This window comes from Artemia sp. Qi Xiang Cuo, chromosome 14 (assembly GCF_049724085.1).
Source record: "Artemia sp. Qi Xiang Cuo chromosome 14, ASM4972408v1, whole genome shotgun sequence".
NCBI classification, from domain to species: domain Eukaryota; kingdom Metazoa; phylum Arthropoda; class Branchiopoda; order Anostraca; family Artemiidae; genus Artemia; species Artemia sp. Qi Xiang Cuo.
The window spans coordinates 10,976,591-11,002,373 of NC_142807.1; the positions used below are offsets into that span (position 1 = coordinate 10,976,591).

Here is a 25,783-nt window from a genome sequence, read left to right on the forward strand (position 1 = left end):
TGTGTTTGTTATTATATAATATATACTTTATAATATAGAAAACAGATACCCGTACAATTTCGTGTCAAATTTATTGAATTAATCGGGATAGTCCTATAGAGATATTGCACTACACACGTGAACTATTCTACATACTTAAACTATTATGCAGGTATAGTTTATTTAAACATTTAATATATCTAGAGGGCCCCGCAAGAAAAACAAATCGGGCCTAGTACCTATTCAATCCGGTCCTACCTCCACATCCTACGTAATTGCATACCTTAGCCAAATACATCTAAATGCAATATCTCAGCCATTGGATACTACTAGCTTCCATGTTGATGGTTCGAAGGATGAAATCCGATATCTAGGATTTATATTTCCAACTCTTTTGTTTTGAGGTGTGAAAAATGAGGGTATCAATATGTCAATGTGATACTTATCTCTTTTACTACTGGTTCCACTTGTAATTCTATACCTCCATTTTTTTCTTTTCCGTCCAAGAAACATGCTACCAATTGGCTTCTGCTTTGCATAGATTGACCGATTCGATACTTCAAAACCTCTGCATATATGGGCGTCAAGTTTTTAGTTTTGGAGGGGGCTTTGAATCTGTCCAGATCTTTTTGTCGTACATCCCCAGGGATTACTGACTTATAGAAACAACGCTACATGGCTTTTTCCTATGGTGAATAAAAAAAAAAAAAACGTGTACCAGGTGGCGTGTGCCAAGTGTAATGGAGGTGCGCCAAGCGTGGTGGAACTGTGCTAAGAGTTGCGGGGCCTGTGCCACGCATTTGGGAGCTTTGCGACAAACGTGGCGCTCTGATTACGTACATCAGATGGCGCATGCAAGTGTGCTGAAGGTGCGCCAAGCGTGGTGGAACTGTGCTAAGAGTTGCGGGGATTGTACCACGCATGATGGCACACGTGGCGCTCTGATCACGTACACCAGATGACGTAAAGTGAACCGAGGAGACCCTCGGTTCATCTATGCGACAAAGAAATTACCAAAAATGGTAAATTTATCACATAGATTCTTGAATCAAATTGATGTGGTGATAAGAACGGTCGGTCGGTGGTCGATAAGGGTGGTAGGGGGGGGGGGCCCGGACCCCCCCCCCCAAAAAAAAAAAAATAATCTCACGATTTTTTCATTTTCCTATGATTTTCTGATACTACTCACAGAATAAGGAATTTGAAGGATTTGCCCCCTCCCCCCGAAACAAATTCCTGCATACGTGTCTGGACTACAAAGTCAAAAACTGCTGTCAAATCCCTTTGGAATCGTGCAGTTAATAAAAAAAACCCGATAGAACCTTGAATTCAGCGAGGCATCGTTTTCTAGAGATTTTATGATACAATGAATGTAACTTTTGGCGACACTTGGTATTTTTTCAAGCTTTGCAATTGTTTTTGTTTTGTCAGGACAATTGTTTTTGTTTTGTCAGGAACTAGCGTCAGACGCTTATTACTACCCCAATTTTACCAGTTACGCTAATTAAATTAATTATTCTTATTATTATACTGGAAAAAAGCTAAGTGTCGCCAAACGTTAGATGGCGTTGATAGTTTTTTGTTGATACTAGTGCCAGTTCCCATTGTTACAAGTTACCCATACTCTTTGGTCTTGTAGTTTTTCTTCAGAGTAAGCTCCGGAAACCCGGTTGACGGAAAATATGCTTCTTCTTCTTCTTTAGGTTGGAGCTGAGTGGACATCGTCGACGCTTAACCTGGGAAGCTACACCTCGATCCATTCATGAGGGAGTTTGCACAGCAATAATGAACTCTGATTGCCTAGTTTTCGACACTTCAATTGCACAACTGTTTGCTGATAATGGCAATTTAGGCATCAATGTTACTATTTCAACGTGCTAAATTTGAAAAAAAGAATAACCGTATGTATATTTATTGCAAAAGTATATAAGTGAAATTATTAGCTCTGAAAGATGGATAGTTCAAGCGTGAAACATAAATTAGTCTTAACTGGCATTGGATAGACTATCTTTTTATTTGGTTGGAAGAATTGGAAAATATCTTGTAAATATGGTGTTTTATATATTACTTTTTTGTTAGAATTGTGACTAGCTAATTTTCTGTTTATGTTAAGCGGTTGTAATTCCCTTCGAATCTTAAGATTTTTAAGTAATTTTTTATTATAAATATAAATGATAGTATAAAGCTTACAAAAGATGCTTTAGCTTCTAAACAATTTTTTAAAACTGTAGCAGAGGAGTAATACCAGGTGGGTGTCCAATGATGACTAAGTAAAGTGTGTGAGATATAAGAATTCTAGGCATGAAAATCTAAATATAAGGCCGCTAATCATTTTTAGTGGCAAAATATCTAATATGAGTGGATGAAGTAGCAAAATAAGTCAAGGGTAAAATTAAAAACAAGTCGTGTAAATTCAAAAATAAAAGCTATTTGGGTAGGAGAGAAGGATAGACTACAAGTTATAACTCAAGCGTGATGTTATTTTGTCATCTTTCTTAGGGGTAGTAAGGACTTCTTTTCTGTCATGAAAACGAGACCTTGGAAACAGATTATTCCTTGTCTAGGGTTTTAGTATTAGGCACTTCTTATCCAAAGTTCAAATTATAAAATAAAAATATTCTTTCTTCTGTTGCTCCTCCCCCGAGAAAAATGTCTGCATATTTGAGTACTTATGATAACTTGACATTATAGTTAACGTTCATAATACAACTAGCCCTATGTTTTATTTTAAATAAATTTTGGAATCGTAATTTTGATTGTCTGAGTAATCTAAAGTTGGAATGTTCGAGAGTTATGAATCAACGGCCACTGGGGGTAAAGTTACTTTTTTATTAAAGTGAAACGTCAAAAGCGCAGCCTTGACTTGTTAGAGGAGCTTTAGTACACATCGATTTCGGCTCTTTCGCCTATAGGCGACAATAATAACTGATTATCAGAACTAAGTATAAGTAATGGTTGGAATTTTTGAATAACAATTAATATGTGTCGAGCAAGTATCTAAATACATTTTTTGCCTTTTTCTTTGCACCGAATTGAACCTCTTACTTAAACCTTTATGCAAATTCCTTAAAATATATATAAGATTTTTCTAAATCTGGTGTTTGTGTAACTACTTGTTAAGCTATTAACTGCCAGGATAGATAGGGTCCGGGGAACCATTTCCCCAAAAATTGGATTGATTATGTTCAGAGCCGGGTCAAGGTGAAGGGGCAACCGGGGCAGCTTCCCCGGGTGCCATTGCTGGTGGGGAGCCGTGGCTGGGGGGTTGACCGTTTTGTCAAATATTTCACTTTGATTCAGCCTTTTTGTTTATGTTTGAGTCGGGAGGGGGTGCTGTAATTAATTCTTCCCCTGCTACCACTAACACTAGGAGCGGCTCTGACCGGTTTATTTGCCTACCCTGTGTAATAATAAACTGAAAAGTAAAATTATATTTGCCTATTATGATGGTTTCTTTTGTATTTCCGATTTTTCATGGAGTACAAACTTCCAACTGTAGTGGGGATGTTTGTAAACCCAAAAAGGTGCTTGAATATATGGCATTAATTATGTGGGGTATCGATTCTTTCCCCTTTCCAGAAGAAAAAAGCTGCTACATTTCTGGGGTTGATAATAAAGACTTCCAACCGCCTAGAGTTCTGATCTGAAGTTACGAAAAGGCCTGAGTATAAAGATGGTAGTGTGAATTAGGATAAAATTAATAGATTCTAACGGTATTTCCATGGGCACCAATTTACAAAAATCTAGGAGGGACAAAGATTTTTTTTTCATGAAGATTCAAGAAAAGATATTTTCACGGGAGTGGGTTGGGGGGGAGAGTTTTTTTTTTCATATGAAAATACCAAATAAAATAGTTAGAATTTTAGGGAGTGGGCTACCACCACCTGCTTTCCTCCCTCAATTGGCGCCTCTGGGTATTTTATGCTATGATTTGTTTAAAGCATAAGTTTTTTTGCGTCATCAGTTGATCAATTGTGTCATTCTTGATTCAGTCTGAACTAAAAATAACTGTGATAGAGTCGGACTACAGCTCGATTATTCAAAACCTTTGAAGAAAGACCATGCACTTACCAAGGAATTTATTTCGAGTGGGGGGGGGGGGTAATTCCATCAAAAATAGGCAGTCATATCTCGTCATTTCGGGAGACCTGGCCGAAGAAATCTCCCCTTCCCCAGAGATATGTGCCTTGGTCAGGTTTGATTCGTATGAACAAATAAGGTGTGTGCAAGACTAATATTGTATTTTTATATCAGACAGGGCTGTATCCAGGATTTTTGTCCGGGGGGGGGGGGGGGTTAAAAAGTAAAAGCCGCACTTGTGTCTTATAGCCACCACACTTAAGTTCTGTCGAGAAGTAAAGTTTTGTTAATGCTAATGAAATATGACAATATGATGAAAATATAATGCTCTATCAACAAAATTATGAAAACTACAACAAATAATTATTGAAGGGGGTCTGCCCAGACCGCATTATACTAGATACATAACCTAACCAAAATACCAATTAAATGTTTAATTAAAGTATAGCTACAATGTAGTTTCCCACCGAGTTGAAGCTAATATTATCTGGTATAAAGACCATGAAAACCGGTTATTGTCTCATGTTCGCGATACAAGATCTTGAGTGTGGTGGCTATAAGACAAAAGTACAGAAAAATCTTAAAAAAACGCATCGAGAATTTGTTTATATACATTATTCTTACGTTTTTGCGAGTCGGACAGAATTTTTTTCTGGGGGGGGGGGGGGGCTACTAATTTCGTGAAAAATTGCAAAAAAGCTAGTAACTTCACTTAAAGTTAGATTTATCGCAATAATAATAAGTGCAATTTATAAGTTTCCCTTACTACCTGTTAGTAAAAATATTAAATAATTTTTACCGTATTGATTATAAGAAAAGCTTACAAGTTATGATATGTGAAATTTAATTCTGAATAATCATTTTTACACTCAATAAAAATTTTTCTTTAGCAGAAATATTCAAAATTCAATTCATTTTTCTATAAAACAATTTTAAGGTTTATGTTTAAAATTCGTTCTCAATCGTTTATCCGTTTAATCTTTGCGTTATTGTCTTCCTTTATTTTTGATCAATATACTGCGTGGAATGTTATGGAAATCTTGATTTTCAGAAATGTCTATTCTTTTTTCGTTTTATTTTCCGTTCGGTTAAACTTCAATTTCCGTTCGGGTTTTCTCATTTGGGTTCAGTTTGGGTTCTTCAACTTCTTATCCATCCCCCCCCCCCTTCCGTTAAATTCTATTTCCCTTTCTGTTTCTCACATTCGTTGAAATATATTCCTGCAAAGAAAATATGCTACTGACGTAATTCTTTTTAATTGTGCGCAATCCAAAAATTGCTCCATTTTCCCCAAAATAGAACATGGGTGAATTGAGTAGCATTGTGTAAAAACCGTAGAAGGTGGTATTTTTGAGCGAATTAATGCTATTGGCGTATTCTCACGTCACAACTGTGTCCTTATTCGAAAACACGGTTGTCTTTTCGAATTGAAGCTTCAGTCTAACACGTTCCTGGTGGAAATTTTAATTTCAACCGGTTTTATTTCAAATTTGATAGAAATAACTGCGGACATGAAACGTTTATTAACTAATGCCTTAATTTATTTTTATCTTTAACATGATATGAGTAATTAAATTTGTGAGTAATTTAATGAGTAATGAATAAAATACGAAACTAAAGTGTTAATGCCTTAATACTTAATTCTCACAAATTTAGTCATTTACCTCAATTTTTTCCCAATTTGATGATTGTGCTGAAGTCAATATACTAAAGATGCTAGTTAACTGCTAGTTATCTAGGATTTAATATATTTAATGTTTGACCGTTCCATCGGCTACTTCGCTCTCACCTGGAACGAAAAATAAGGTTTTATTAAATTTTTTAACTTTTGTCGAAAGCTGGATTATACTTTAAGTAACTTTCGACAATTTTTAAATATCAAAATCAAGCTAAGTTCGTGAGGCACTTTCATATTCCTTACTGAATTTCTTTCTTAACTGATGAATTTCTCTCTACAAATTTAAAAGGTATGATGGTTTTTGCTGAATGCTGCTGATAGGTGAATAATCGAAATCTAGATTCTTAATAGACTGTGCTGCATGATTTTTTTTTTTTTATTTTTTTTTTTTATTTTTTTTGTCTCTTTTTGTTTTGCTAAGAAAATAGTTGTATGTCCTTTACTTTTTGTATAATCTAGTTTTAAATTGTATTTACTATTATAATTTAGTTCCTTTGTGATTGAAATGCCCTAAGCTATGGTAATTACGATGCTAAACCTCAGGCGTGTACGTAGTATTTGATGTTTGGTGGGGGGGGGGGTTAATTTTTCAATATTCACGACAAGTTGATTATATCAAGATTAGAGGAAAATCGTTCGATTACGATGTACCTGCCAGCTAAAAAAAAAAAAAAAAAAAAAAAAAAAAAAAAAGAGCCCCATACACATACAGATAAATCTAAACGCAAGTCCTCCTCTTGGTATTATCTACACGTGTGTAGGAAAATGCTAGGACAATTTCAATAGAACCCTTGGGTCATACCCAGGGCCATATCCAAGATTTGTTTTTCAGGGGGGGGGGGGGGGTTACACGAGGTTTTTTTTGTGGAGGGGTCTGTAAAAAAACGCAAAAAACAATGTTTATATCCATTTTTGTTACGTTTTTACGAGTCAGGCAAACATTTCGGGGATTCAAACACCCTAACCTTCCCCCCCTGACGGCCTTGGTCATATCTATGCATTTTTATGATTGATCTTAAGGTGATGCGATACCTTAAAAATCGTTTTGCGCGCTACAGCGTCCGTCACAACGATGAAGGGCCCATAAGCAAATTCTCCCGGCATCACAGGGAACTCCCAAATATGCTAAATTGCTTAAGTTAGAATTTTAGTTAGAATTCGAAAGTGAGAAAGCTAACGAGAGGATAATTTAATTTAAAGAAAAATGTAATCGTTTACTAATTGTTTGTCTATTTAGTGTACATACAACATAAATAATACGTCTCCTGTATCCGCAGGATTTTCAATAAAAACAGGTAGCACCACAGGGAACTCCCAAAGCTGCCAGATTGCTTAAATGACATTTCCGTGAATCTAATTTTTAGCGTTTTCCTAGCAGGTATCCTAGAACATGTTCAGTGACTGCCCTTTCCTGATCTTCAAAAATAAAGTTCTGCTCCGTTTAATCGCTCCGTTTAGTTTTCCATCGTTTATTCAGATCTCTGGTTCATTATGTTTCTGGTTCATCGCTTATTCAGTTTCATTAAAACTGAATATCTGGCAAAAACGAGATGGTTTAAATGTTTCCTAAGATTTCCGGGAAAGTAGGTATCGGCTTTTAGTTTTCCATCGTTTATTCAAATCTCTGGTTCATTATGTTTCTGGTTCATCGTTTATTTAGTTTCATTAAAACTGAATATCTGGCAAAAACGGGATAGTTCAAATGTTTCCTAAGATTTCCGGGAAAGTAGGTATCGGCTTTTAGTTTTCCATCGTTTATTCAGATCTCTGGTTCATGCTCTACAAGTTGTGGCAAGGCCGCCTAATAATTATAAATAGTATGGCAAGTTTATATTGACGAGATAGGGTGATTTGGTAATGTAGTGCATTGCCTTAAGGTTTTGATGCAGTCGAACTGCTAAAGGTTATATTATATTGAATGATGTAAATATACCAGACGTGTGAAGTAGGGATTGCAATTAGGTGCATGTGCAGTAGGGACTTTGTCTGTGTGTGTATCGGGCGCTTGTATAACAAATTGGAGCTCTTGCCTCGGTGTGTCTGGTATACCAGGAACCTCTCAGTTATGCCTGTAGGTATGTGGGGCCCTTAATAAGTTTAGTTGTGGTGACAATGTAGGGATGCTATTTAAGGTGTGTTTCTCTTTTTCCTCTTTTTTAGAATGCGTGTGTATATATTTACGGAACAAGTCGTATTAAAATAAAATCTTGTTGTTTTCATTGCTTTAGAAATTTTTGTAATATAGTAAGTTGATTCACCAATAAATACAGATTTGAAATACAATGCTCTTATTACCCCTCGAAAGGCTTCATGGCCATGGATACAAGGGATACAGTTGTCTCTAGAACTTTTTGTTTTGGGGGGGGGGGTAATTTGAATGATTTTTGTTGTATTATTGTATTACAGTAATACTAAATTTGTTGTATTACGTCTTGATTTACAACAAATAGTAATATTTACAACAAATAGTAAATTTGTTTTATTGCATCTTGATAAATACAACAAATTTACACATTTCGAAAAAAGAAAAATGAAAAAAAAGAATTAAACAGAGTTCCCAAAAAAATACAGAAATAAGACAACCAAATAATGTGTAACGAATACAGAAATACGAATGAAAAAGTAAAAGAACCAGAGAGTGCAGTGATACTTGACAGAACAACAAAAATGCAAAAGAAAGGCTAAACGTTTCTAAACGTTTCTCTAAACGTTTCATCTAAACGTTTCGGGAGGAGGGGCAGACAGTATGACGTCATAACTGCTGTTCTGTATTTGGCTTGCTATTTAGCGTTACTTTTGAATATTAATAGCTTTAGGTATTTTTTTTCTTTAAGTACAAAAAAAAGCATTCCGAGATCATAAGCGATTCTAAATTTTTCTTGTTATTATCTTAGAATTCAGTCCAAAGTCAAACAAAGAGAAACGTTACCACATAAGCAACCATGATTATTTAATATTGAATGCTTGTAGCCAAAAATATTGGGAAAAAATTTATCCAGCATTTTACGATGTTAAAAATTCCTTGCGACAGGATCTGGAAACCTTTAAATAGAAGCCACGGCCTAATCCACTGCACCGTCACAAGGTATCAACTATACTGATTTTTTTTAACAAGCTGTTCACATACTTTTGATAGAACAAGTTTAATCGGCGACCTACACTACATTTGAGTAGTGTAGTAATGTCTGCAAACATGTAGCTTTTGGTAATAGCGGCTGCCAAATGTGTCTTTCAAAATCTAGTTTTTAACAAGATTAGAGACTATATTTGTTCTCAGGATAAAATTTTTATTCTTGAATAGTTGTTCATTTATTTTGTCTCAGGATAAAATTTTAGATCTCACTATTTTAAACCTTTATTCAAATTTCTTTGGATATATGTAAGATTTTTCTCAATCTGACCTTTGTGCAACTAATTGTCAAGCTATTAACTGCAAGGATAGATGGGGTGTGGGGAACCGTTTTTCCAAAAATTGGATTGACTATGGTTAGAGCCAGGTAAAAGTGGGGGGGGGGGCAACGGCGGCCGCTTCCCTGGGTGTCATGACTAGAAGGGAGCCTTGACTGGGGGGTTGACCATTTTGGTAAAATTTTTCACTTTGATTCAGCTTTTTGTTTATGTTTGAGTCAGGAAGGGGTGCTGTAATTAATTTTTCCCCTGGTACTACCAACCCTAAGAACGGCTCTGACTATGGTTTATTTGGCTACCCTGAGTAACAATAAACTGAAAAGTAGAATTACATTTGTCTTTTATGATGGTTGGAACTTTTTTTCTAGTTAATTTTCTCGTCGAGTACAAACTTTCGTTTTTTTTAACTATTTTTTTTTTTAACAGTAGTGGAGATGTTCGTAAACGCAAAGGAGTGCTTGAATATATCACATTAAATACGTAGGATATCGAATCTTCCCCTTTTCCAAACGAAAAAAGCTGCTACATTTCTAGGGTTGATGATAAAGAGTTCCAAGACTTCCAACCGCCTAGAATTCTGATCTGAAGTTACGGAAAGGGCTGTGTATAGAGACGGTAGTGTGAATTTGAATCAAATTAATATGTTCTAACGGTATTCTCATGGGCGCCAATTCACAAAATTTAGGAGGACAAAGATTTTGTCTTTTTTATGAAGATACAAGAAAAGGTATTTTCATGGGGGTGGGGGGAGGTTAGTTTTTTTTTCAGTCTTCTGTATAAAGATACCAAAAAAATTAATTTGGGGGGGGGGGCTACTACTCCTGCCTCCATCCCCCAATTGACGACTCTTGGAATTTTATGCTATAATTTGTTTAAAGCATAAGTTTTTTACGTCATCAGCTGATCAATTGTGTCATTTTTGATTGAGTTTGAACTAAAACTAATTATGATAAGAGTTGCACTACAGATCGATTATTCAAAGCCTCTGAAGAAAGACCAGGTACTTAAAAGGGACTTTATTTCGAGTGTGTGGGGGGGGGTCCATCAAAAATAGGCGGTTGTACGAGAAGCTATATCTCGACATTTTGGGAGACCTGGCCGAAGAAATCTCCCCTTCCCCCAGAGATATGTGCCTTGGCCAGGTTTGATTCGGATGAACGAGAATTAAAATAATTTCAAAATTAAATTTGCAAACACTTTAATCCTTTTAAAAAGGCAGCTAAATTGGGGGTCACTGACTTAATGAATAAATTGCTAGTAAATATTTGACGCATATTCTGCTTTTATAAGGTATGTGCAAAATTAATATTGTACTTTTATATCAGACTGGGATGTATCCAGGATTTTTTTCCGGGGGGGGGTTACAAAAGAAAAAGCTTAAAAAAAACACATCGAAAATTTGTTTATATGCATTTTTGTCACGTTTTTGCGAGTCAGACAAAGCTTGGGGTGGGAAGGGGGAGGCCCCCCCACCCTGGGGGGGCTAATAATTTTTCGAAAAATAACAAAAAAGCTAGTAACTCCTAAAATATACATTTTTTGCAGTACTAATAAGTAAAATATAAGTTTCCCTTACTACCTGTTAGTAAAAATACTAAATAATTTTTACCGTATTGATTATAAGAAAAGCTTACAAGTTATGATATGTGAAATTCAATTCTGAATAATCATTTTTACACTCAATAAAATTTGTCTTTAGCAAAAATATTCAACATTCAATTTATTTTTCAATAAAACAATTTTAAGGTTTCTCTTAAAACTCGTTCCCAAGTGTTAATTTATTTAATCTTTGCGTTATTGTCTTCCTTTATTTTTGATCACTATGTTGTGTGGAATGTTATGGAAATCTTTGATTTTCAGGAACGTATATTCTTGTTTTGTTTCGTTTTCCGTTCGGTTAAATTTCAATTTCCATTCTTAAGTGTCTTTTCTGTTCCGTTAAATTTCAATTTCCGTTCGGGTTTTCTCATTTGGGTTCAATTTGGGCTCTTCAACTTCTCCATTCTCCCCCTTCTGTTAAATTCTATTTCCCTTTCTGTTTCTCGCATTCGTTGAAATATATTCCTGCAAAGAAAATATGCTACTGATGTAATTCTTGTTGATTGTGCGCAATCCAAAAATTGCTACATTTTCCCCTAAATAGAGTATGGAGGAATTGAGTGGCATTGTGTAAAAACCATAAAAGGTGGTATTTTTGAGCGAATTAATGCTGTTGGCTTATTCTCATCTCACAATTGTGTCCTTATTCTAAATCAAAAGAGCCCCATACACATAGATAAATCTAAACGCAGGTCCTCTTCTTGGTATTATCTACACGTGTGTAGGAATACTAGGAAAAGTTCAATAGAACCATAGGGTCATATCCAGGGCCGTAGCGAAGATTTCTTTCGGGGGAGAGGGTTACAAACGGATTTTTTTTTGGGGGGGGGCTATACAAAAAAATACATAAAAATTTGTTTATATCCATTTTTGTTACGTTTTTACGAATCAGTCAAATATTTCGGGGGAGGGGGTGTTCAAATACCCTAACCCCCCTCCCTGGATATGGCCTTGGTTATATCATATCTATGCATATTTATGAGTGATCTTAAGGGGGTACGACACCTTAAAAATCATTTTGTGAGCTACAGCGTCCGTCTCAACGACGAAGGGCCCATAAGCGAATTCTCCCGGCATCACAGAGAACTCTCAAAGTTGCTAAATTGCTCAAACGACATTTCCTTTAATCTGATTTTGAGCATTTTCCTAGCAGGTATCCTAGTATATTTTCAGCGACTGCCCTTTCTTGATCTTCAAAAAGAAAATTCTGCTCCGTTTAATCGAAAAAACTAAATTCGTACCTTCCAATAATGTAAGTTTCATTAAAACTGAATATCCCTATCTCTGGTAAAAACGGGATAATTTAGATGTTTTTTAAGATTTCCGGGAAAGTAGGTGCCGGCTGGGTGAGTGGAAAACTGCCCCCCCCCCCTCGTCTGAAATTTAGTTTCTCCGAAAGTTTTGTCAAACTTGAGATAAGGCTGCAAAATTCAAGCATGAACAGAAACGGGTCAGTTTTCTTTAGTATATCTTTATCTTTTTTTGCTACTATATGGCTCATTTTTCAATTTTCACTGTCATTTTCACTTGATTTGGTAAACTTGGCTCCAACTTTGCCCCCCCCCCCCCTGGATTTTGATAAAATTAAGCCACTGCTTTTGGGTCCCAGTATAGGGAGACACTGTAAGTAATGAGAGTTATTTTCTGACGAAAACTGGAAATTTCGGTAAATAAATAGAATTTGACCTGTTCAGAAGGAAAGAAGTCAATAAACCACTTCAGAGTTGATTCAGGCTTCCCACTTTCTCATCGTGGGTATAAGAGAATGTGGAAACATCCAGGTGGCTTAAGTATTGGACAATAAAAGGTTAGACTCTAAAAAAGGTGGTTAGACATAAAGATTTTAAAATATTGCCAAGAGTCACATAAGAAAAATCCAAAACACTATATAATAGCAACTATATAATACACTATATAATACTTCTTTTCATTTAATATACTTTTGGAGAGTAATGTTTAAAATGTATAAATTCACCAAGATCTCAAGTTCAGAACTGTTACCCAAGATCTTGGGGATCTCGTCCTGAAGTATTGCCCTCTTTGCTCCATATCTAAATAATTGATTAGTGTATCACAAATTGGAATTGGTGCTCATGATGAACTTAATGCTTTTAATGATGATGCCACCTTGTTGCATGATCTATAACTGTGTTGCGGAAGCAACACTTTGGTTTTGTCCTTTTTTTCTAAACTGCTAACTTCAGTCTTGAAAGAAAGTTGTAAGAGTCTAACCTTTACAGTCTAGTCCGGAAGTTTAGAATTCAGGCCGGATTGATGAATATGAAACTATATTTTGAGGAGCTTCGAATAATTATTGCCTGGGACCAAAAAGGGTAGTTTTTTTGCTTTCTTTCAAGCCATAGCCTACAGTATTATACCCAAAGTGGAGTTTTATAATCTTTGCCAGAGACGAATATCAGAAGTTGTTTCTCCAAGCTTTCATTTCTTCAAGCCGTGCTTCTGCTTTTAAGTTAAAAGCACTGTACAAGCTATACAGCAAGCGTGCATCAGTTTCAAATTGAGGTTAGGCTAAAACCACTTAAGATATCCAAGGTATCGTTGATCTCATCACCGAAACATTTTGGTAGAATAATAAAAAAGATAGAGATCGAAAAAAGAACTGAGGAAAATGAATGGTGTCACATGTATCTCAGAATTTAATTGCTTTGTCATTGGTCAAGATATTGTGAGCTTAACTTTTGTCCCTTTTTAGTTGTGACATTTGAAAGTTGGCTCACAACTAGGAAATCATCTTATGAGCTAAAAACGCTCCAAGTTTGCTTTTAACGTTGAACAGCTGAGAAAAGTATAGGACATCACTTTTTAAAGAACAAATTTAGAAAATTTCAAGTGGTTGACAACTTCATCGTTGTGGAACACATAGGAGCAAAACGGGTCTATCTGAAAATTCCGAGTGAAAAATGCCCCCCGGATTATCCCCCCCCCCCACATCTGATCAAAATTTTGAAATAGGCATTTTGTACAAAATAGTTTAAAAGGTTAAATGACCATGGCTCTGGAATTGACAACCCCCTTCCATACCCCGGAGCAAGGGCTGTGAGCTGTACAGGTTGCCCATTGTTAAGATGTAATGTTTTTACGGGAAGGGTGGTCGTGTAAACTCTGAAGGGGGGAAGATGTCTCAAAGAGTGTATTTTAATGCCAAAACATCCTAACTATCATTGAGCCTTCAAGTAAATACAGAATTAGTTCCAAGTAAGGGGGGTGGAGTTATAAATTTTTATTTAATCCCTCATTTGATCCCTGGTCTAAGGTGTTATTAAGAAAGTAAAGAGTAACATTAAACCCCAAAATTAGAAGAATTTATTCCGTATAATAGGGACTGCCCCTTCCTTATCCTCAACCTCCCCCTTGTGGACGTAGAAGCTTTGAGGTACCTATATTCCACTTTCTCTGTGGCTGCTCAATTTTGCGTGTGGGGGAATTTTCCGGGAGGAAAACGCTGGATCCCAGCAAAACACGGAATAACGACTACATAAAAGCGAGCACAAAGCCCTAATTCAGTGAAAAAACAAGCCAGAGAGGCTAAGTGGACCCCTCCATTAACCCCCCTCTCTGTCAACATTTTAACAGAAAGGTAATCATGTTGTATCTTATTTGAAGCAGAATAACACAAGCATTTTCAATCTTTGTTATCAGAAGCAGGTCTGTGATACCTTCAACGCTCTCCTACCAAATTTTCTGTAAACATTAACCATGTTGCATCTTGTTTGAACCAGAATCGCGTAAGGATTTTCAATCTATAGGATCAGATAACTAAAGGTTGTCTTTGGCCTCTCTAAATCCCGCCCACGCCCCTCCGACATCCAACTTGTAGTAAAAAAAAGTTGTACTATTTACCCCGTCCGCCTTGTTTGAAACGAACCTCAAGGAATTGCAATTGGTAGGGTTGGAGAAGCAAAAGATATCAGACCCTCCCACGCCCCCTGCCGATAACTGTTTTGGTACGAAAGTACGCATGTTGCACCTTTTGTGAAACAAAAATCATGCAAAAAAATTCAATCTGCATGATCAGAGGACAAAGTGGGGCACTGCTCCATCCAACTACACCAGCACTTGTCCCGTCCGATCCCAGTGGCGGATCCAGGGGGGCGAGGATCGGATAAACCTATTTCCCCCCCCCCCCCCCAAAAAAAATTCCTGGATCCGCCCCTGCCCATCCCCTCTTAGTTTTTTAGGTAACCATGTTGCACCTTCCTTTAATTAGACCCATATAAGGATTTTAAATCCTCCAAATCTCCTCCGACTTCCTCTTATTTTTTGTTCGCGGAAAGACTGTTGCAACCTTGTTTGAAATGGAATCACATGGATATTAGATCTGTCTTATTGAATGAATGAAGAAGGGAGGTGGCCCCACCTTCAACTTGTTAGTAGAAAGGTTAGCAATTCGTATTTTGTTTCAACTAGAATCATGCATGGATTTTCAGTGAGCGTGATTGGGGATAATAAAATTGGCCCTTGGATTCCACTCTCTGATATTTTGCTGTTTGCAAAAGGGCAGGCACGTTACGCCTCATTTTAAGCAAAATGAAGTAAGAACTCTTACCGTATATTACTCCTTCGAAAACTGGGCCGATGGTCACTCCCAGATCTCATTGCCCTGTCCCTCCTTATTCTATAGCAAAAAAGGTAGACATGCTGCATCTTGTTTAACTAGAATCACGCAAAGGTTTTGAACTGTTTTGATTAAACTACCGGAGTGGCCCAGAAGCCTCCCCTCACTACTTCTATCAGTTTTTTTTTCTACTCAAAGGTGGGCATGCTGTATCTAGTTTGAACAGAATTAAGCAAGGATTTTTAATCTCCTCAACTGGAGGGCTCTTTCTCTCTCTCTCTCTCTCTCTCTCTCTCTCTCTCTCTCTCTCTCTCTCTCTCTCTCTCACTCTCTCTCCCTCTCTCTCTCTCTCTCACTCAAGGATCTCTATTTCTGTGGGTTCTTTTTAGCATTCTTAACTTTTCTGTTTTATATGTACGTGTAAAATCTGCTGTTAATAAGTTCGTATGATTAGGGACATTTTTGTTAACCTCTTTCGGCTGGACACTGAAGGATTGACAAACCAAACAGTTCGTGGTAACGAGCTGTAAGTAAGGAGAGTCAAGAAACAGAGTCTTGATAACAATAGATACATCAAAAGAAACGAATTTTTATGCTTATTCAAAATATGTAAAATTCATCAAGTTTAATGTTACGCCTCAAACGTTAAGAGACTGAAAAAACTGAAAGGGGGGGGGTACCCCAAAAACATCAAGTGATTTTAATGATAATCACAACATCATATTCAGTATACCAGAGAACCCTACTGTAGAGGTTTCAAGCTCCTATATGTAAAAATGTGAAATTTTGCTTCTTTTTTTTGCCAGAAGAAAAATCACGGATGCGCGTTTATTTGTCTTTGTTTTTCCCAGGGGTGAACGTATCAAACCAGTGATCCTAGAAGATTGGAAATGGGCTCATTTGATTGAAAATAAAAAGTTCTAGTGTCTTTTTAAGTGACCAAAAGTATTGGAGTGTAGCTAGTCCCCCTCCCACGTTCCTTGGTTCCCCAAACTCTTCTGATCAAAATTTTGAGATAGCCATTTTGTTCAGCATAGTCGAAAGATCTTATAACTATGTCTTTGAGGATGACTCGACCACCCACAGCCCCGGGGGAAAGGCGGCCCATTGTTTAGCCTACATATAGTATTGATTATTGGGAAGCAAACAGATATTTTTGGGGGGAGAGGGAGTTTACGTCGGAGGATCTTTTTATAGAGGCGGAACTGGATTTCCCGGCATTATTTAAAAACGATCAGAAGTTAAATTTTAAAAAAGCGTGTTTTTTCAACTGAAAGTAAGGAGCAACATTAAAACTTGGAACGAAAAGAAATTATAACATATGTGAGGGGGCCTGCCCCCTCCTCAATACCTCGCTCTTTGCGCGGATGTTTTTTTTTATAGAATTTTTAAAAAGCTTATTATTCTAATTAAATGGCTCTTGTGTTTCAGAAGTCATTCTTAAGCAATTAGAACAATAAGTCAAACTTTAGCGTAAAGAGCAAGGTATTGAGAAGGGGGCAATCCTCTTATATACGTAATAATTTCTGCTCGTTTTAAGTTTTAATGTTGCTGCTCACTTTCAGTTGAAAAAAATGTTTTTATTTATTTAATCGTCCTTAATTCGGTAGCTATTATGGTGTCCGGTATCTTCTTGTATGCAGGGCTGGATACAGAACGATTGGAGCGATTGGGCCCAATCAGGCCCCTCGTTTGAAAGGGCACCGCGTTACCATCAAAATGAACAAAAAAATAGAAATTTAAGCAAATGGTTTTTGAAGATAAGGGATAAATTATGAATGTTTCAAATGAATAAAAATGTATTTATTCTAATTTTGCATTGCTGGATGAGATTTATTAATGTATTTATTAGTATATAATATATACTTTATAATATAAAAAACTGATACCCTTAAAAGTCCCTGTCAAATTTATTAAATTTAGACGGGATAGTCGGGTCTAGGAGATTCCCCCCCCCCGGAAATTTCCCCCTGTATGAGATTCCTCCCCCCCCTGGAAATTAATGTGTCATAAGCGTTAACCACCCCGGGTTATTCCATTCGAAAGCTATTTAGGCTCCCGAGCTGTGCCATACTGGGTCAGTTGATTTTTCTCGTGTCACATCAGATGTACGTAAAGTTTAGTAAAATAATGAATATTTCAAATCAACGCGTGGAGTGGACAAGATTGTCTTCGAAGGGTTCGTTTACATGAAACAAAAAGAGTTAGTGGCTAGAGTGGTCAGTTTCAAATGCAAGTTTAGACAACAGACGAAGAAAAGGCAAGGCGAGTAGTGTAAGGCAAAGATCAAGGTAAAGGATGGTGCTTTGGTTGGGCTTTGAACGAACAGTCACATGCTCCCAACCAGTGTAACTTTCAAGAACAGGAAATCCGCAACCAGATGGAGAGGAAAGCAACCGAGACGCTTGAAACCCCGCAGCAGATTCTAACCCAGGCTTTGGTCAACATATCTGAAGGTAAGCGTCTTACGATTTCTTCCAACTATTTCTACAACATACTCTGAGCTTGGGGCAGGTACACACTCGGTCATATTTTGACTTCTTTTCAAGCTTTCTTCTGGAGACAATTCAAAATCTGGATCATCCTGATTCTGATCTAGGCCAAGAGATACATCAAAAGAATTGGATTTTATGCTGATTTCAAATATATAAGTCTCATCAAGTTTAGTTTTACCCATCAAGAGAAATCCGGTTTTCGGCTGGATAAAAATGAAGTTAGCATCGTTTTTTTTTTAGGAGCTGCAGCAAGAATGCCTTCCATTTCCTGCGCACGACGACGCATAAGGTCACAGCGATCAACCGGCTCAGCTTCGTATCCTCTGCCCCTCAACCGCTCTGACATAGACTGAAAGGCTTTTCAGCCACTGAAGTGAAGGGCTGTTTTTTCCACTTAAGCCACAGTATCTACAGGACAGTACAATACCCGGGCCTTCAGACGAGGTATAGAGACAATGATGAATTTGCAGTCTCCGTCCAAATGCTAGCTGCTCTTGCATTCGTGCCCATTTCGGAAGTACATTCTGCATTCACAGCTGTCGTAGCAAAACTTACTGACAATGTGTTTGGGCCCGATCATCACCTATTTTGAAGATAACTACATCGATAGAATGCGTGGAAGTAGGAGAGTACCTTGCAACTTTCCGCCCCATGTCTGGAATATGTTTTACAGAGCGAAAGCTGAACTCCCCATGACAAACAACAATGTTGAGGGTTATCATAGAAGATTGCAGTCTTCAGTATCGGGTCATCGCCCCAGATTTCCAAAGTTCACGAATATACTCAAATATAAACAAGTACTTAACAAGGTGGTTGTAATTCAGGTAAAGGCGGTACAGTCCAATAAACCAATTAAGAAAAAGTATGTGGATTTAAATGCCAGAATTCTACAACAGATGGAAAAATACCGGAACGTCGGGACGCGAGTACCTGAGGCTTATTGCAAGAAATATTAGTTTCAAAGTGTAGCGTTTTAACCGTGTATGTATTACCGTGTGTAACCAACTATTTACTTGGCAGTTAAAAAGTGTACTCCACTCGCTCTTATTTTTTAGGCCGCCGAGAAAGAAAAGAATTTTGCAACAATTTTCGACCCATAGACGACATCCGATGCAAATAAGTCTGAGGCAAGGGTAGTCTCCGGTGGCGATTATTTCCGATAGGGGGGGGAATTCACCGGAACCCAGGATAGTATTTGTACTGAGAGATTTATGCAGTCCTATATTAGAGAGAACTACTTTACCTACGTAAATTACTATGCATATATATTACATTTAGATATTTAATATATAGAGAGGTCCCCGCAAAAAATCCAATTGGGCCCCGTACCTATTCAATCTGGGCCTGCTCGTATGCCAGGCGTTTAACCTTACAAGGAGTACATTTGCACCCTGCGGGGATGTTACACCTCCCATAAAGCGCCTGCGTAAGTGCCTGATAAACCAACATATAGCTTGTCGTCCAATCTATGAAGATCGGCTAGCTATGCGATAAAAGGACCTCAGCATCCACTGATTTCACACGAATCCTAACAGCGGAAAATTCCTGAAAATTGAGGATTTTCCGGATATAGGGGGTGGTAAATTAAAAAAAGGTGCATTTTAAGCCACTTATTTCAGTTTCTCAGGGGAAGGGTCCTTCAGACAATATTTAGGGGGTGTCTAATGGGATGCTCCTATGTCTAAAATATAATCATCCTCCATAAAGTATTACTCTGCTTTCGCCCTTTATCATAGAAGTGCGGAAATGTGAGATACGACGAGTTCTCTTTCAATCCCCTTCGTTCTTAAGAGGAAATATAAGGAGAAGATATAATCCCTTGGACCCCTTGGTTAATTTGTTCAAAGAAATCCCGGAGGGAGGGGGGGGGGGTATCGAGGTTCAAAACCACAAAGTCTCCACAAATTTTTTGGCACTTTTTTTATCTAAATTATCAAAGGAAAGCGTTGTTTACTATTGCCTCCCCCTCCCCCCCAAAAAAATCTGCTTACTTGCCTGACTTGATTGTTTGACAATATAAACGGAGACAAAGTAGTTTCTTGTCAAAGCTGTCAAAATTGAAATAGCTTACTAAGCACTCATCAATTTAGCAAGAAATAGATATAATCCACAAAACGAATTAATTGAAACGTCTAAGAAATTGTGCAGCCATTTCAGTTTCTCACTTTCATCATGTCAAAAATCTAGATAAAGTCTAAGATAGAAACACGAAAGGTTGCAACTGTGACAAGTCTTATCGTAAAGCCATCAATTTATCTTGTGTTTTACTGCTAACAACCATGCTTGGCTGACAACACAGCCAAGTCTAGCCCAGTAGGGTTTGACTGTTTGTAAAACATGCAGACATGGTAACATCAGAGCTTTGGGTGGTAATCAATTTGTAGCCTAACTTAGTAGTACATCTATTTTTTGGCATTGTTCGAATTGTCTGCTATGAATTATCCTTTCTTGAAACCAAATTATTATTGACAATCATTTTAGGCAGTAAGTGATTGAAGTACCAAGGTCAGTGAAAATGTATTCTGACTTCTTTTAATTGGTGGAACTGAAACTTATACAAATATGTATAATTCATAAACTAGGGAAAATCGTGAATCCAATTTTTAATAAAAAAGACGTCCATAAGCAGTTTTTGGTAATAGTGGGTGCCAACATTAAAAATAGGAACATTTGAAAAATCAGAAAATAGAGCTAAAAACATATAGCACCAAACAGCTTAAGAAGATATGTCGGTACTTGTAGGATATAGCGCCGAACATTCTAGTTGTTCATCCATTGACGCACTGTAAACTGGTTTCTTTGGCTACTTTCTTTCAGCTTAGCGTGAGACAAGACAAAAACAAGTGACAGAATAGATGGGAAATATATAATTTGTGCTATAGGCTATATTTGCATATTAGGGAAGGGGGAGATAGATTATATGGACAGTTTGAAGTCAGAAAACAATTCTTACTTCATAACATGCAGAATAATCGTAGCTACGTAACACATCTTGCATGCAGACCCGCTATACTTTACCACCAAACCCCTCCCCCCTCCCCACCCCTAATGTGCAAATATATGTCCCAAATTTGTTTCTAAAGTATTGTATTTTTATCTTATTTAGGTATATTTCATTATGATTTACCTAACTTCACTTCTTGAGTGGTAGGTGCTATATCATACAATTACCGATGTGTCTTTCCTTAAAATGTTGAGTTGTCTTTGGGAATCAACAGGATGTTAATGTTTAAATTTTTGCGAACAAAGTGTTGTCAAATTTAACTAATTAGTTTGGCGTATTTATTTTCCCAGTCCAACGTGGCAACACTATCGAGAATGTAATACGGTACTAAAAAAAGTGGTTGTTCTGGCCTCTCTTGCGCCGGTGGCAAAATCTTGATCATCACCCCCTTGTCTCCCACAAAATTTTTGGCCAAATTTTAACAAAATGTTGGTTTATTAACGGAATAATTTTCAATTTATTAATGATTTAATAATTTATTTTTTAATTATTTTTATAGCCTTTTTTAACTTTTTAATTATTACAAATTAATTTAATTATTTAAATTATTATTTAATTATTTTCTTATTAATTAATAAACAATTTGTTAATTATTTTCATTTATTACTCGTGCCCCCTACTTTATTTAAATAAAAAAAAATACAAAATGATTATGACCCTTAATTTATTCATTTGAAATTTTGTACTCCTAAAATTTCTGCGCCCAGGGCAAGTGCCCCCTCAGCCCCCCAACCCCCCTTCCCCCGCTAAAGACGCCTCTGACTAAAAAATTTGAAACAAACTTTAAAACAAACAAAAGAAATATCTTAGGAAATTGCGGTTGACAGTTTTGAATAGATCGTAGATAAGCCGTGGAGCCAATTTTTTTTATGTCCTTGGTACCTTGAGGTTTATGTTCACTGTGCAAGTTTTTGGTAAATTATATTTGTGCTATCTTAAGGTTTAATTTTAGGATACAAAACGGTAATTTTGTTATTATTCGATAGGTGAGATTCAGCATCCACTAAATTACAATTTTAGAATGCGCTTTGTATTTCTTTGCATTAAAAAAATATGAGAGTTCGTTGAAAATCGTTGGAAAAAATTAAAATTTCTTGCTTTGTAAGAACGTTTAGATTATGCTCTAAGAAAAGTTCAGGTAATAGCATAATTCTGGCTCATGAATGAATAGATCTGAAATGAAAGAAACATTGTCGTTTCGTTCCGCTACTGTTGAGCCGGGTCGTTCCTTAATTACAGTTCGTTAATGCGAACTGTTTGAAAAATGAACCTTACTGTTGCCATCACAGTTTATATAATTATCCAGTAAGTTTACTACAGATGATTTCTGGCTCTTCATTCTCGGTGCGAACAAAAAGCTCCTCCCACTTATTTCTGCACTTATTGTCCACTTATTGGTTGAGCCGGCCAAGTGGTTTTGTCAGTACTTGTTTCTTTGTCTACCCGTGAAAAGATCTAATGCCGCTTATGTTTATATCTGCAAAAACGTTCTCTGGAGTACTCGCACCTCGGTCAGGGTTTTTATAATGGGTGAGATAGGGAAAGATCATACTGGATAATTATATAAACTGTGGTTGCCATTTAGTAGGCTATATATTATATACTTACCATGCCATATTGTATGAGTCACTTAGTACCATAGAAGCAAAATATATACTAAAGAAAACTGATCCGTTTCTGTGGATGCTTGAATTATAGAGACTTATCTTAGTTTTGACAAGATTTTTGAAGAAATTATATTTCAGCTGGGGGGAGGGGGGCAAACTTGGGTCGGGGGAGGGGGAAAACTGAAGTCGGGGGCAGTTGCCCTCCTGCCCCATAGCAACTTACGCCCCTGCTTGAGTTGCTAAATCAATTCCTGGACACACTGCCTTCCCTTTTATAGTTAAAATAAAACGAAAGCATTAAAACGGACAAAACCTTTAGAAATATAGTAAAATTAGCAAAAAAAAACTTTTGTACAAGTTTTAATAGAAGTCTGAATATTTTGATTTCATATCTGAAAGCCTTTATCAGCAGTAAAAAAAAATGGAAAAAAACTAGCTTGAAGATTTAGCAGAGGCTATGCATAAAAAGACAAGAAAAAACACAAAGACTAGATAACAAACAGACAGAAAAACGAAAGACCTGGAGACTAGTGGGAAATACTATACGCCCTTACTTATGTAAGGGCTTCATGTTGCGCCCAAAAAAGGTCATATTCTGAATTTTAATAAATTATAGGCATTGACGTAATTTCGTCAAAATCCTGGGGGGAGGGGGCAAAGTTGGAGCCAATTTTCCCAAATCAAGTGAAAATGACAGTGAAAAGTAAAAAATGAGCCATATATTACCATAAAGGTAAAGATATACCAAAGAAAACTGACCTGTTTCTCTGGATACTTAAATTATGCAGGCTTATCTTAACTTTGACAAGATTTTTTGCAGAAATTAAATTTCAGCTGGGAGGTCGAACTGAGGTCGGGGGGGGAGGGACTTGAGTCTGGAAAAGGCAGGAGAAACAGGTCATAATTATTCTTATATGCTGAAATTTGTGGAGTCTAGGAAGAATTAAAACATCTAGATGACAGTTAGGTGATGGAAACAAATTTTGAAAATTCCAGAAACACTACAGAAAACTTATTTCCAAGAGGTAGAAAAAAACGTGCTTGAACTGGAAAAAAATGTTTTTCACCTTTTCCTAGTAGAAAAGATGGTCTATCTGGCTGTATTCGGCCCTCTTTATGACTAAAGCATTATTTTCTTGAAAAAAAAAACGTATCAAATTAGCAAAGTAAAAAATTTGGGGGGGGGGGGACTATCATAGATCAGGCTGCAGAGAAAAATACAATTTTACAGGCAGAGAAACCTTTTGACCAGATCGTGTCACCGCTCATCGTGAATAGGGTGTGGAGGGGTTGGGGATGATATTTTTTCTCACATCAGTAGGTATAACTTCGTATTTAGTTTTGGGTATATTAAAGCCTGATTTCACGTTCACGTTCCTGATTTCACGTTCAGAAATGCTCGTCGTTATGCTGGGCCAATGGCAGAATCAACAGCTTGAAGTCTCTTTTCGAGCTATTCTTGTAAGGAACGTACATAGGATTCTAAGGGGATGGGGGACTTGAATAATAAAAGAAAATTTGATAATGCGAATGAGAAATTGTACAGAAATACAAGAAAATTTGGATTTAGGGAGGGGGGTAAGGCCCCCAGGGTCCCCCTTCTTGCATCCCTGACTCTCACCCTGAGGAGCAAATCAGAGAAAAGAACGACGCTGTGCTAGATATGCATAACGCCGAAGACCACAAAGTGTTTCCATGACACAAATAACAAAAGGTCAAATAATGGGATATTATTTTAGCACTTTGTTTTTTTTTAATGAATATTTCGGTTCTGCATTAAAGATCTGTCTACAGCAAATCATAGGTAAACATAAAGTTGAACAAAGTAAAATACATGATCGATAAAATTAAAAAAAAATAATAATAAAAAAAATTATCCTAGCATCACTTGAAGGATCTCGACCAGGACTGAAAAACAAACACGAAACAAGGCAGTTCATTGAGGGGAAAAAAAAATCAAATCAGGAAAATGTTTTTGATGCAATTTTTGTTTTTTGGCTGCTAACCTTAAAAGCATTTTTTTATTCAAGTTCATTGGTATTAACTATCGGTTTTGCAATGTAATATGTCAAATCATTTTTTTATTATTATTATTAATTTGGCGTTTAATGCATTTAGTGAATATTCCCCAAAATATCTTTTAAGTTTTACCTTTTGTTTTAGCTTTTTGGTCAAAAAAAAAAAAAAAAAAAAAAAAAAAAAAAAAAAAAACTGGCCCCATGACTCATCTGCGGTCTATTCGAAACTGTCAACCGCAATTTCTTAAGGTGCTTCTTTTGTTTGTTTCAAAGTATTTAGTGAGAGGTGACTTTAGAGGGTGCAGAGGGGTACTTGCCCCGGGTGCAGAAATTTTAAAGTCGCAAATTCCAAATAAATAATCTAACGGTTGTAATCATATAAAACATATATAAAAACAAAGCCATTCCACTCTATAATGTTCCCCTCGAACCTTTGCTAAGAAAAAATTGAACTAGCAATAATACTAGAACTCGATTTATTGCCAGGACAACTGCGAGAGAGGTGTAATTATATTTTTCTGGTATCCTAGGTAGATGAAAGCAATATCTATTACATTAACTTAGTTCTTGCGATGCCTCATATCCTCGCACTTTATAAATTGCCTGTGTGCCTTTGTACTTGACTTGCTCGTCATTCAAATGAAAGGATGTTCCCAAGGCCTTCTTCGGGGGGGGGGGGGGTATTGGTTTGACCGCCCTTCGAATTTTCGTCTGAATCCTGAAAAAGTAACAAACATTTTTTATTGTAAACCCTTCCTCCCTAAATACGCCCTTGGATGTTCCCTAGCAATTTTTTTCAAAAATGAGTTACAGTGTAAAAAAGGATAGTCTAGTGGGCCTTAAACAACACGTCACTTTGACGTATATATCTTTGCTTGTAAGGATTTATCAGGAATATTTTTATGAGGGAGGGGGCAGTCCAGCAAATTTTCTTAGGAGGAGGGGAAGCAAAGGGTTTAAAACAGTTTTTGTCATAAAATGAGTGCCGATTTTTTTTTCAAATGTTTCAAAATTATATACTTTAGTCAGTGGTGCCAAATCTTATTCGGAACTTCAAAGAACAACCTTAAAACGTCTCGATTTTCAGATATTAGATGGGTCTAGTGAGGGGCATGGGCGCCCATATGGGGGGGGGGGGGGCAGGAGGGGGGATCCCGCCCCCTCCTGGGCCGATTGATGCTGCCTTATTTTATATTTTTGTTCAGAGATTTCTCTTATATAGCATTAAAAGTGCCAATTAGACAAGGTTTGCCCCCCCCCTGGAATTCAGCTTATGGGCGCCCATGGTGAGGGGTGAAAGTATTTTAGTGTTCTTGGTACTTTAAAGCTTTCTAGTGAT

The 25,783-nt window shown here is 36.9% G+C and overlaps 1 protein-coding gene across 2 annotated transcripts in view; it reads left to right on the forward strand.

Moving 5' to 3' along the window:
* The window catches only part of LOC148944121 (E3 ubiquitin-protein ligase Siah1-like), a 77,308-nt gene extending 58,739 nt beyond the window's left edge, over positions 1-18,569 (forward strand). Inside the window, exons 5-6 of one of the 2 annotated variants that reach the window (XM_089100523.1) lie at positions 1,683-1,880; positions 18,056-18,569. In XM_089100523.1, coding sequence (XP_088956649.1) covers positions 1,683-1,860 — 178 coding nt within the window. In that variant the 3' untranslated portion in view covers positions 1,861-1,880; positions 18,056-18,569. Of the gene's footprint in view, positions 1-1,682; positions 6,093-18,055 lie in introns of those variants that run through there. The other variant, XM_089100522.1, reaches the window with a different exon arrangement.
* Positions 18,570-25,783: the final 7,214 nt, after the last annotated feature.